Source organism: Gadus macrocephalus, chromosome 1, assembly GCF_031168955.1.
Source record: "Gadus macrocephalus chromosome 1, ASM3116895v1".
NCBI classification, from domain to species: Eukaryota; Metazoa; Chordata; class Actinopteri; order Gadiformes; family Gadidae; genus Gadus; species Gadus macrocephalus.
Genome location: NC_082382.1, coordinates 5703560 through 5717322, shown reverse-complemented (window position 1 = coordinate 5717322; position 13763 = coordinate 5703560). Strand labels below are relative to the sequence as shown.

Sequence of the window (13763 nt, the reverse complement as noted above, 5' to 3'; positions counted from 1 at the left end):
AACTAGTCCATTGTCTAGTTCTATTTTTTTTCTGTTATATGCATAATAGATGTATAATGAAGGTTATAAATGCATTGCATGTTTTATTATACAGTGTGGCTTAAAGGTATGTTACTGTTTTTGAATCCTTGACTTATTCCTTTTTTTCGGTTTTATACAATATTATTGAATGTTAAAAAATAATTGACTATTGTGTACATTTTTACATGAATTGCTTGCATATCAGTGAGACAATGTCCACGTGAATAAGTAGCCATCTGTCTTGTTAAGTATGCAATGTATTCTCAACTTTGAACGAAAGATGTATATTAAGTCCTTCGGTGCCAATAGGCAATACCCATGCTTGCCATGTTTGTCCCCCCTCCAAAAAAGATGAACACAATGCTAGCTTTATGAAGGAGAAAGCGACCTCTGTGTGTGTGTGTGTGTGTGTGTGTGTGTGTGTGTGTGTGTGTGTGTGTGTGTGTGTGTGTGTGTGTGTATCTTGTCGCTCTATGCACTTCTGCTGAAAAAAGTATGATCTAGTCGCATCATTCCTACCTCATTAATCCCCAGGCCTCATGAAGGTGTCTGGTGTCTGGTTTGTACTCCAGCTATTTGTGTCTATGGGTGGTGTGTGTAGGTGCATGTAGTGACAGTGGCACGGCTAGATTCACCATGCAGGGCTATCATAACGACCAGCAACTCCAGCCAGGAGATCTCTAATGAACTTTGCTGCTTGGTATTTTCTATCTACTCAGCGGGGAAATCACATTAGCCAGCTCACCCCCCACCCACCCACCTAACCACCACCCAAATTCACTCTGCTAACACAGCTTGGAACAGGCTCATCAACACCTCTGGATCCCCCGCACAGAGCCCACGTGTCCTCTTCAGAAAATGTACACAGGTGTCTGTGGTAACGCTCGGCTCTTGTGCAGTTGTCCATTTTAAAATGTGTCCAAAATTGGGAAATCTTGACATCGCTTCGATACAAGGTTTAAAGTTTAAAAGCTTGATTTATTATGAAGTGTAGAAAAAATATTATGGATAACATGTGTTGTATTCAAGATCCACACTAATGCATTATTAATCATCGTATTATTTTATCACAATTTATCACTTTACAAAATCCAAGAACGTAAATCTGCCATTTTTTATTGGGATAATCAGGCAGAAATCACGCTCACGGAAAGGTTTATTTATTAAAGCTGTATAAACTTTTTTAAAGGTATCTCATGTCATTCTAATTTAATAACCGCATGTAACATAACGTTTACTCGCTAACGCCTCGTTTCCACATACGTACATTCTCGTATGCGATCCAACCGTCTCCGACCGAAAGGCCATTCATTCCTATGTGATTCTCCGTAATGTCAGTTTTTCCTCCGTTTTTCCTCCCCTCCGTACAATTTCTGTCCGGTATGTCCGTAATATACGTTCACATTTTTTTACTTTCGCCGTCGTTTTACAGAGATACCGTATGAAAGTTTTTATGTTTTTCACAAAACATGTAAGTACCTGGCAGGCCAAACTCCTCACCGATCTCTTTCAAAGTCTGGTTGGTTTTGTTTTTATCTCTGTATATGTCGATCCTCATGTTCCAAAGTACCGGTCTCCTATAAACGGCCATTATCATACGCTCCCCCATCTTTTGTCCGTAAATAAATTCATGTCCGTACGTAAAACACTAGCGACTCCTTCCGTAGATTTACGGAAGCACGGATACGAAAAACATACGTATGTGGAAACGAGGCGTAAGAATTTGGGTTAACCCAAATAACCCGGCTTTTTGTCATAACCCGGCTCAAAGGCGATGACAAAAACGGGAGAGACGGTGCATTTACCAATATAAAATAAAGGTTTATTTCCGTACAAAACATAACTAAACAAAACCGCCAACGAAAACCCCAAAAGGTGTGGACGCCTGCAAGGAGCCAAGGAGTAGCGCCACCGACAGGCAATCAGCTGCTCTTTTATTCGGCTGGAGCACCGGCCCCAGGTGCTCCAGATCCAGCTGATGTCATCAGCTGATCACCTTAATGAGGATAGGTAGTCAATAAGTAGGCGGGGTCGTCACACTTACAATAAGGTGAGTCGCCGACCCAAACAGCTACAACTTATGTAACGTGAGGAACCCCAGCACTGTTATCCGTGGTCTAAACAACCCTCTAAATAAATACTTTATGAGCATGTTCAATGTAAGATAAGATAAGATGACAACTTTTTTAATGTAATTGTAACTGTATAACCTTAACATTACAGCTAACCTTAACATTACAGTGTTTCCCAAATAATAATATTCTACTTGCGGTGGTAGCTGGAAAAGTGTTTTTGATAGATATTCATGCTCTGTATTACATTGATGTGAAACGGACCAAGACTTGACCACTGTTATGAGTAGCGTGTCTAGTGGTGTGTATCACTGCTGCCTACCCAGAGGATCAGGCAGCAGTGATCCTCTCTATTGAGCCATATTGGTAAATGGTCAATATTCCTGCACAATAGGCGGATTACAAAGAACCCCTCTCCAAACAATAGCATATCTAAAATGCAATTAAACTGGAGACATCTCAGTGAATTCGGCTAGCCGTCTTCTCTGCAGGGAAAAGCCAATAACAATCCATTCTCCTGCACATGATGAGGTTTGATTCAGAGTGTGTGCGCAGACGAGGGTCTATGCCGTCATATCAATGCCACATTTGTAAGTAGAAATGACTGCGCGCTCGCACAACTAAACAAATCCGTCCGCACAAATGATTATTTCAGGCACTTTTACTACACTCCCGGGCCGTATTTGAGTTTCCACTCCCAAGTTTAAACGCACGAGCTGTGCTGTGCTGAGCTGCGCCCGGCTTTTGTGGCGTTTTCGGCCCGGCTCAGCACGGTTTATCCCAGCACGGCTGTTAATAAATATTGGATACCCACATAGAGTTATGGAGAGGGTCTCCGACAGAGTCTCCATCGAGCGTCGACAGAGAGGTCATTCCGTGTCTACGAACAGCACTTTACGCAGTAGTATAAACCAGCCTTTACTGTGACGTAGAACTGTGCATTTAGGGACACAATGGCCAATCACATTCAGGGATAGAATGGCTGGCACTGCCCACTTACTCCCCAAGGCCAAATTTCTTGAAACAATTAGGATAATATTAGTGCACAACTCAACAAAATATATAAAATACGTCTAGTTTGTTTTAGATATTTTAATGTTGAATTGTTACATATTATAACTTTAACATAGCTGTGAACCAAAACATTTTAAAATTTGAGTGTTTGTACTCACAAAATAAGCAAATTTCTGTTTCCTCAGTTAGCCCTCATATGAATTCAGCATGTTGAAAACGGTGGGTGATTTACTTTCTGAAAAATACAGATTGCAAATGTCGCCACTCATTTCCACATCAAATTGGGATAAAGAGCTGTTTTCAAATGTCCCAGACAGTTCACGGTGGTCCATGCTACTGATGTATATCTGTCACATACAGACCTCTAGTCAGCACGCTACTGATAACGCACATTTGTGTTATTTGGGCAGTACAATTCAACCGTGAATCACCAAAAATGCTAAATTAGGAGTGGAGTAAATAACCACCCTCCTCCCCTATAGCTAAGCAGATGGTTAAAAAGGTAGAACACAAACAGCTGGTAGATGGAGGGTATTTATGGGAAATGGAAAGTGTGACAAAATAGATTATTTAATTGGCTGCTTGAGGTGCTAAAATACGCTTTTCCAACATGGCCCTGTAAAATAAACATTGGCCCTGACACATGTCACCTCTACCTCGCTGGCTATGCATGGCAACGAATCAGTCCCCCTCTGTACAGATTAACAAGGCGTAGGATCCCTACCCACACCCCTGTTGGATGGGCCATCTGTCATTCAGTGAAGAGCTGATCTATTAAATCACCCCTGACGTAGACCCTGAACCGTCCTACGACTAGCGTGCTTCCATGGCGCTCACATTAGCCCTGAGGTGGATCTGTTCTTTTCGCTGAAGCCTAACTGACCCTGCACTATCATTAAAAGCTACACCATATTTAGGACCATTTCCATTTTCTTTGTAAGAAAACACTGAACAGTGCGCTATATCAGTATTTATATGAAAAAATTGAAGTGAAAAAATGAAGGGGGTCGCCGGCCCTCCGCTGAGCGTCGGGGCCGGACAACGCCCCTTAACAGTGGTATAATGAGCACATACCACAGCCTGTCGTGATCTATTGCTTACATATATGGTAGGTATAAATGGCAAGCAATTAGGTTTTCTTCCTATGCTTCTCTTTTCTGGAATAAGTGTTTATAGGACATTGAAATCCCATTTATTGATGCTTTTTCTCGCGTTTCCCCTGGTTTAAACCTGCGTGTGTGTACATTATAACACCGGCCACCAGGGAAACAGTCTTTCTGTGGAAACTCTGTCCCTCTGCAGCAGCAGGACGCTTAACAGCCTGCATAGTATGCATATTGCATAACCCATATGCAAGGGGGGGAGTTATTAATACTTAATGAATGCAATAAAACTCTAATAAATAAAGTTTGGGGGTGAAGACTCACTGAAGCATCCGTTTGAACAATTGTTACACATTAACTGAACTTCCCTGTGTTTGGTTTAGTCTGCAAGAGTGAGCTGATTGGAAAGCGATTAGCCTAGCTGCAGCCTGCTAGCACCCACAGTAGATACTTTAGTCATGGATGCATGTGCCTGAATTATTCAACACAAAGAGATATATGTTGGTAAAAAAATGAAGACGCCGCCCCTGAAGTCACGCTGCAGGAGCCGGTGAACCGGTTTTAGAAACCCGACTGGTTCACGCATCACTCCCTTTAAAATCCATAATGGGAGAAGTTGGGGTTGAAGGGCCCTGTGTGGGATATATGTGTGTTGATGCTGATGAGTCGTGCTGATGAGGATGTGTGTCCTCTGCTCCCCATGGTACATTGGGAGCGGTGTGTGTTATGGGAGCTCTGTGTAGTCACTCTGGATAAAGCAGGGCGGTGGGACGATTGCCCGGTGTTCTTTTTCTTCCTACTGGTTGGGATGAGTGGGAGTGAGAATCCCCACTAATTAGAACGCTTTCATCATCACCTTTCTCCTCCTGCTAGACACTCCGCGCCCTCCCACTGGCCTCCCCGTCTTCTTCATCTCCCTACGCGCTAATACACCTCTTCCTCTGAAAACTTGCTCTCTTCCTTTGCTTTTCATTCCCCCCCCCCCCTTCCACCCACTTCCTACTTGCTTGCTTACTTGCTCTATTGCTCTCTGTCCCCTCATACTATCCCTCTAAATTTTTCTGTTTCATCCTCTCTTCCTTCTTTCCCTTCTACTTTTCTTCACCGGGCTGGAAAGGGTGATATAATCCCTGTTTGGTAAATTAGAGTATAAGGTAAAGGATTCTCTCTCTCTCTCTCTCTCTCTCTCTCTCTCTCTCTCTCTCTCTCTCTCTCTCTCTCTCTCTCTCTCATCCCCAACTGTTTCACATTACACTGGCGTATAACGACACAGTTGACATCGCCGTGTGCAACAAAGACCGAAGCAAGATCACTGCAGGCAGCCATTCTTGTGTTGCCTCCCACCATTTGAATACCTTCCTGGTGTTTATTTTATTGTTTATTTCAATAGTAATTTGTTTATTTTCTGTCTGTAATCTCATTCTAGCATTATCTCTGCCTCTGTTTCCTCTCATATTTTGTAGTTTGGCCGGACCGAGGTGATAGACAACACCCTGAACCCAGACTTTGTCCGGAAGTATATCTTGGACTACTTCTTTGAGGAGAAGCAGAATCTTCGCTTCGACTTGTGAGTGGTTTGTCTTCAGTCACCCGTTGACACTGCTCGTAATGCTGCTCAACTGTCAGCTATTGAGAAGCCTCTCTCCTGAAATCCATCAAAACATTTAGGATCCAGATTTGACTTCCCATATGCAAAGGGATTCAAAAGATTAAAATTGAGTTTAAGTTTAAAGTTTGAGTTTAAGTTTTTGTTTAAAAGTGGTCCCAATTTGCCTGGCTGTGCTTATCCAACATGTGGATGCTTTAATTGTTGTCTTAAATAACACACAGTGTAGTCCTTTGGACCCACATGAGGCATATGTCAAAACCTCACATTGAATGAAATGATCCCAAACATATTCTGTTTCTCTATGACAGTATATTTCCATATATACATAAATGTGTAATCTAGGCTACATAATACATATAAATAATAGTGATTTTAGAGCTCAACATAATTCTCTCATGTGAAGGGCCGGCCTTTATGATCTTTACCTACATTGTTTTTAAGTGAGTCTGATTAATCTCTGGACTGAAAGGATCGTTTCATCACGTTTAATCTCCAACCCATATTCTGCATTTCCTTTCCTTTCATCTGCTTACATTCACATGCAAATCGCAACCAGAATCATTACTCTCTTTTAAGGAAGAAAGGAAGAGAGTCTTGTAGCAGAGAAATAGCCTACTGTTACCCAGGGGGTGCATATATTGGAAACGACTGACACAAATGTTTGCACATATGCTACGCTAACTATAACAATTTTTAGTGGTTTTTTTCTCCTTTTTTCAAAGGTACAAATGTATTTTTTTTCTTTCAGGTATGATGTTGACTCCAAAAGTCCTGACTTGTCCAAACATGTGAGTATTTTTCCGATATCAGACCACAGATAAACAGAGATTGGCCAATCCTTTACCTTTATGAAGACAGAATTTTCATAATGATCACAATTATCGTAAAGTTCCCCCATTATTGTAATTCCTTCAATATTGTAAAGTAAGAAATAGATGGTCTAAAATTGGTCAAATTATGTTTATTAACGGTTGTTCGGCTTTGAAACAGTAATTAGAGCATGCACACTGCATGCTGTGGACATGATGGAAACATGCAAACTTTGGTGAGGAAGCATCTAAATACAAGCTAATAAGTGCGGGTCATGAGATTCTGTCTGATTATACAATGTCTTTATTTCAGTTTAACATAGTTTATCCATCTTTATATTGTTTTTTGTTGACCCACTTTCTTATTACCGGTATCATAAGAATAATCAACCTTCTCTAGTTTGTAGATGATGATATGCTTTTAACCAGTAGTTTCCAGGACCAAAATTAGTACAATTAAAGCCTAATTAGTGAAGTCACTCTTGATTTTCATAAAGATTGGATGAAGTCAAGATGGAAGCTATAACGTCAAAAGCATTGCAAGGAGCTTCTTTTCTTTCCAGAAGATAATCTGTTACAGAGATTATTGTGGGTATTTGGATACCAAAAGTTTGCATTTTACCATGGATTACTTTCATTTTGTGCATGTTCCCTGCTTTGGTTTTTAATGTGGCTTTTAGTGTAAAGCATGTGGCCTTGTGCTGTTGAATTGCTCATTTGCACAGCATTAGCAGTTCTAGGTATTGTACAGTGTTGTGTTCCTTGTATATGATGTATTCTGCTGTTGTTATTGATGTTGTCGCTTCCTGCCCAACTCTCCCGGAAGCCCTCGGAGCTCGACGTACGTTCCAGCCTTTTCTCTCACTTTTCATCTAGCGCAGGGTGGATGTCTCTTTCCCCAGAATTTACCATCCCTCTCCCTTGAATGTGTAAACCCCAAAAATGTAGATTGCATCACTCAGTACACATAGAATCCATGTTGATCTAGCCTGTTTGATGATCACAGAGTCATCTCCCTTAATGTTTAACTGATGTCAGATAACTTTTTGGCAATAAGCCCCACTGCCAGCAGTGATGGCTTAGATTGGAGTTATAACTTTAGATAGATAGTGTTAAGGATGCCAGAGAGAATCCTGTTTAAAAAAAAAGATTTAACTTGCATAGCTCAATCAAAACAATTAATAGTAACTCAGTTCCTCAACCAAAGGAAATCTGTAGGCAACCTTTCAATGGAGCCCGGTGAAGTTTGTCCGTACATTTGACTATGACACTGACGGATTCTTTGATTCAAGGAGTAGTTCTTGATTGCATAGGATTTGGCTGTCTGCCTTAAAATAAAGTGACACTAAATTATTTAATGGCTACTGACTCTCGAGGCTCTTTTTTAGTTTCCCTCAATCAATGCTGCAAATGGACCAATAGAAAAATGCCCAGAAATTGCCGCAACCTACCCGAGGCACACACTGGAAAAATGCCCATTCTCTCTCTAGAAGCTCCAAACATGAACCTTGAATGTGTAACGTACGTGGTAATCTCTTGGTTATCGTAAGGTAATGAGCCTGGGGAAAGAGATGATTACCGCTAAGACCTTGTTCAATTACCCCTCAGAAGGGGCATCCCCTTCCATCCCCCCCCCCCATTTATTTTTGGCATTATAACTACAGTCTCCCTTCACCTGTGGGTCCCACAGAGTCCTTTGAACTCTTACGATTCCTGTTACATCTGTCCTATAAGTCTTTCTGTTGCGGAATCCAAACATTTGATTTCCCTGTGCTCTACTTGTGCTTATTTTGTGGTCTTTGTCTTTCTCTCCCTCTCTTTATGCCTGGCTCACTTTATTTCCATCTTTCAGGATTTTTTAGGTCAGGCATTCTGCACTCTAGGAGAGATTGTTGGATCGCCAGCTAGCCGACTGGAGAAGTCTTTGGGGTGAGTTTAATACAATTTATGACGCAATGAATAGTTTTAAGTAAATTGATTAGCTTTTTGCCAACATTGAACGGCATGGTGTTGTTTTGAGTCCGTCAGGTCTATCCAGATGTATACATGAGCTTTCCATCAAAAACTGCACTTTTGGTTTAGTAACAAACATTTTTTTCACAAGTTCAGTTTAAAAAACACAGGAGTTAGAACATAATTAAGATGGAGGAATCACTTTGTGTAAAAGCTTAAAACAAAGTTGGCACAATTCATTCAAGAAGGCGCGGTGTGAGATGCAAAGTATCCTAGGTATATTAATAAATAGTTTGTACCACAAGCAGCCGTCGGAGGAATGAATCAAGAACTGTTTATAGATATATAAACTAATGATTGCAATAACGTCAAAGCAGTACCAGACCTCAGAAATGACCCTGGGACAAAAATATGTTTATTTCTTTCTCACACAGAGCTAAACGGCCAGTAACAACAAACAGGGATAAACACACTCAGATCGAATTAATAATTATCCCCTTATTCTTGAGTGTGCAATTGAGTGCCACTTGAGAATGTCATTAATAGATTATATGTTTCCTAGTTTTATATATCTTTTTATCCATACAAAATTGGGTCCATACTTACCATCTAGTCCATAAAAAGGAATTAAACCCCTCCCAACTGTAAAAAGAGTGAAGAGATACACCTTTGAACTCCCTCAATAAACCTCCAAATCAACGCCCCTGCGCGTGATGTGCTGTGACGGTGCGGGGGCGCGACCCACTTTAGCAATGTACTGGGGGGGGGGATGAGTCAACTGCTGTTGACTTGAGTGAGTGGGGGGATGGGGGGGATTCAACATGAGGGAGATTCAGAAATACAAGCACATCTCAACAGGAAAAATGTGGGACAAAGAAAGGATAGATCCGAAGGAAGACGCCAGCGAGCAAGAGATAATCCTAAATCACGAAGTAAAGAGGCAAAACTGAAGGCAAATGATCAGAGTCACTGCTCTTCTCTTTTCGTACGAGGTGCTGCGTTAGGAAGCATGAGGCAATCATGGGGCATCAGTTAATCTGTCATGGTCCATCTTTATCCTCCTTGCTTGCCTGAAAGCAGGTGATGCCGTCTTTAAGTTGCATTCGGGAGAAGATTTAGGTGTAAAGCACTCTTCAAATTTTTTTAAGATGACATGAAAGAGGAAAATGATTCAGAAAACATAGAGGTATGAGACAGGATATGTCACTACCCGCCATACATCAAATGAGCTGGGACAATTTTTGATTAAACTCTGCTCCAAGTCGTTCCTTATTTAAGCAGAGACATAAAAATGATATTACTTTTACAGTTTGTTGCCATGTGGGCCTGCATATGGTAGAATGTTAAAGATTAACTATTTTTTCAAAACCGTAAGTCTAATAGAGTCTCCTCTACCTAATTCTTTCTTTAATGGCGAGTTGTCGTCCAAAATGAGTGCTGACTTAATTATGAGGCTTCAATTGTGTTGTTCGTGATCCGTAAACAAGAAAGGGGAGAAAGGAAGACACACACACACACACACACACAGGCCTACCGTCACACAAGGCGTTTGTTTCATCTCAACATCAAACACACATGGTTGTCTATTGAATGCTGGCGGTTGCTTACACTCACATGTTTTATTCAGAGGTTGATTCTGAGTCTATTCAACCTATTTGAGGCACATGCTCCCATTTCATTGGTTAATGTGCAGGAAGGATGGGTATTTAGGTTAAGAAAGTATGTTGGAGTGTAGTATTTGAATTATTAACCACATCATTCATTTTTGTATTGGCTCGTCTTTGGTACAGCTATTGGCATTTCCTGTTACTGAGTTTATCTGCTAATTCAGCTTCAGATATTTACTGTGTGTGTGTGTGTGTGTGTGTGTGTGTGTGTGTGTGTGTGTGTGTGTGTGTGTGTGTGTGTGTGTGTGTGTGTGTGTGTGTGTGGTAGAACATACTCATACACTGTATCATATCAACATGCAGGAACCAATTTGCAGCACTTCATGAATATAATGTATGCAAAGGAATGCTTTGCATACATTTCCACCACCACCACCACCACAAAAAAAAATGCATGACAACACAGGGCAAACTGGCCGAGCGTTGGCAGGGTGCTGATAGGATGGGAGGACATGGACTGAATGAATGATTACAGCCTTGTTTTTCGTCTTCATTTAAAGCAGTCCATTCATTTGTGAACAATCTCATGCATGGCCGTATCTGTTTGCGTTTCTATTTACTCGGAAAAATATGTGATTTTTTAGACCCGTTTGTTTCTTGTTTTAAATGTAGCAATTCATCATGCAGTTTTCTCCTTGCGCTGCCGACCAGAAAACTTTTCAAATTACAGATAGATTAATTTGTTAAAGCGTTTAACAAATCAAGTCACCCTATTTAGTGTCCCGTTTAATGTTCTTCAGGTAAGGGCTGTATTTATCTTGGATCCAGCCGTCCTACAACGGTACAGCAGGATGTCTGGGGGTAGGGCTGTAGTAGCCTTGGATCCAGCAGGACGTCTGGGAGTCAGTGGACAGAGCCTGGGCCGGAAAGCCAAACCTTAAAGGGGCGGAGTTAGGTCTTGTTTCCTGTTGAGTGAAAGGAGATATTCTTCCATAGCTTCATTTAAGTGAGTGGATGCAGCTCCCCAGTAAACTATATATAATAATAGTATTATATAGTAACATATATAGTATTATAATAGAATATTATAGTGGCCAGTCGACAGAACGTTGACCTTTACAGACACTTTTTCCAAAAAACGTCATTGTCCGGACAAGATGTTTAAGATTGTCTCCCCACAGCGAGAAGTTGACTAGTGCTGGCTGAGTTTGTGTTACCGATAAGCCAATGATGTGCTTACAGATCCACGCCTCGAACAAAATGATTGATTGAAACAGAAAGAAAATTAAACACCCCTTTCCAACCGATTTGAGCTTTTTCTGCTATCAGATTCATCAGATCTGTGAGAAGAGGGCTGTAGTCATCCAAGGTTAAAACATCAGGTTAGTGTGTACATTAAGTGTTGCAACAGTGGTCCAATAAGGCTAAAGCTTGGGTCTCATTTGCATTCTTGAAACTTCTATTTCTGTTCCTGATGCTAATCAGCCTAAGCCTGATAAACGTACGCTTAAAGGTGCTGTAGTTACGATGGAAGTGCTTGAATTCTAATTTGCTTGGTGATCAACTTGCTCCCTGAGAAGGTTCTAGTTTACTGTGCCTGCCTAGTGCCTAGTAACTTAACACAATTTGAAATGATAGGTCCAATATACCTGCATTTCCAACTTAATTAAAGAATATGATGATGGTATGGTTCTGTTTTCCTGTGTTTTGTATCAGATACCTGTATTATATAAACAGCAATCGGAGGGCGTTACCGCAACAAACAAACAGACATTAACCCAGAGAAACCTCTCCAACCCGTCATCCAGATTGGAAGTTATATATATATATTATATATATATCCTCGTAATATAACTCATAATCCTCATTGTGTACACTCTTTTACTTATTATATTATGTCAGGAGGTATAATTTGGTGTTGATATTCAAAAAGCAGTGCGAATCCACAGGCCAACAAACAATGCTCCTGTAACAGAGTGGACGTTTTGTGTGTGAATATCAAGTGGTGCATCGCGTCCAACAGAATGCTGAGGAAATTGAATATTGTGAGGCCAGATGCCTGCAAGCCCGCACCAAGGTGGTCGATGAGTACCAATCTATTAAGAGGAAGAGGGGAGACTGTGAGTGGTAGAGTGAGGCTGGCCCGGTGAACACGTACTAGATGAACTAGCGGAGGAGAATGGTGTCTCGATGAAAGGAGAGGAGGGAGAAAGGAGGAAGGTTTGGTGGTAACAGATGAAGACGAGTGTGTTAAGCGAGCGGTGCCTTTCGCATTCGCTGTGTTTCATTGCATGTCAGCGTAATAAATTACGGGAGCGCCGCGGCGACATCGAAGAAGATGAATTGTGAATGTGTAAGGAGACGTGTGGGTGTGCGTGTGTGTGCGTGTGTGTGTGTGTGTGTGTGTGTGTGTGTGTGTGTGTGTGTGTGTGTGTGTGTGTTCCTATTGAGGCACAGAATCCGACCGGGTGGAAATCACGAAAGAACGTTGAGTCCCTTGATTGTGACTTGGGAGAAATATAATGTATTAGATAGGTATGACATGATCAGCACTATATCAGCATGTTTAGCAATCTCACTTACCGAAATACTGTGTAAGAAATGCCATCACCGCTGGGAACCCGTAACCATGCCAACCTCGTCCTGATTGAATGTTCCTACTTGAGTCACTTCTTCAAGAGGAATAATACTTGTAGTGGATTGATTTTGTTTGGTAGAATCTATACTCCTCAAAAATGTCTTCTAGTATCGAATTTTTTTGTTAATTCCAAATTATTTTTGAAATAAAAAGTATTGGACTTACTTCCGACATCAGCACATTTTCCAGCTCTATGTGTATCTTAACAGCCACTTGGCCACCACTCATCACAAGTCCATAGGAAGCTTCTCATCCTCTGAAGGAGTTTTTTTTTTAAGGGGGTAAATCTTTTTTTCCTCATTCAAGAAGAAAATTACAAAATGTAAGTCTAAAAAATGTAAAGATATATTCAGCATAGATTGGGTAATAAAAACTGGCAACAGATCTGCAATTATTGAACACATATTTCCATCCAATTTTCTCCAGTTTCTTTAGCAGATGGGGAAGGACATGAATTGTGTCTCTGTCTCTCCCTGGAATGGTTCTACATTCCCCTCTGCTCCCTGTGGCCCCATTAATCTTTCTCCAGTTGATCCTTTTGTTTACACATCAGACATCTACTGTCTCCTCACATTACGCTTCTTCTGTCCATGTAGCCTGCTGCTATTGTTTCATTACCTTTCCCATCGGCCCTGTCGCTCACTTCCACTGCTTTCAAACCATGCTATGTGTGGGACTGTTTCTAACTGCTGCATGTTTTCTCATCTATCTTTCTGTGTTATCCTTGTTCGTGTTTACCTCTCTAGCTTTCCCTCTCTTACCTCCCTCTCTCCCTCTTTCACCTCTATCTCTTGCTCTCTCTATTTCCTCTCTTTCACTTTGCCTTTTCTATCTTTCTATCTGTCTCCCTCACTCAGAAACACAAAGACACACACACACACACACACACACACACACACACACACACACACACACACACACACACACACACACCCTA

General features: G+C 41.2%; 1 protein-coding gene and 1 long non-coding RNA gene across 3 annotated transcripts in view; one reads left to right on the top strand and one right to left on the bottom strand.

Annotated features, from left to right (window-relative positions):
• Positions 1–13763, top strand: part of LOC132461367 (copine-5-like) — a 111430-nt gene that overhangs the window by 37148 nt on the left and 60519 nt on the right. The window contains exons 4-7 of one of the 2 annotated variants that reach the window (XM_060056456.1): positions 5674–5777; positions 6568–6607; positions 7455–7469; positions 8481–8557. In XM_060056456.1, coding sequence (XP_059912439.1) covers positions 5674–5777; positions 6568–6607; positions 7455–7469; positions 8481–8557 — 236 coding nt within the window. The remainder of the gene's footprint in view (positions 1–5673; positions 5778–6567; positions 6608–7454; positions 7470–8480; positions 8558–13763) is intronic. The other variant, XM_060056464.1, reaches the window with a different exon arrangement.
• LOC132461409 (uncharacterized) overlaps positions 1–13763 on the bottom strand; it is a 101484-nt gene that overhangs the window by 52040 nt on the left and 35681 nt on the right. The gene's annotated exons all lie outside the window — the stretch shown is intronic.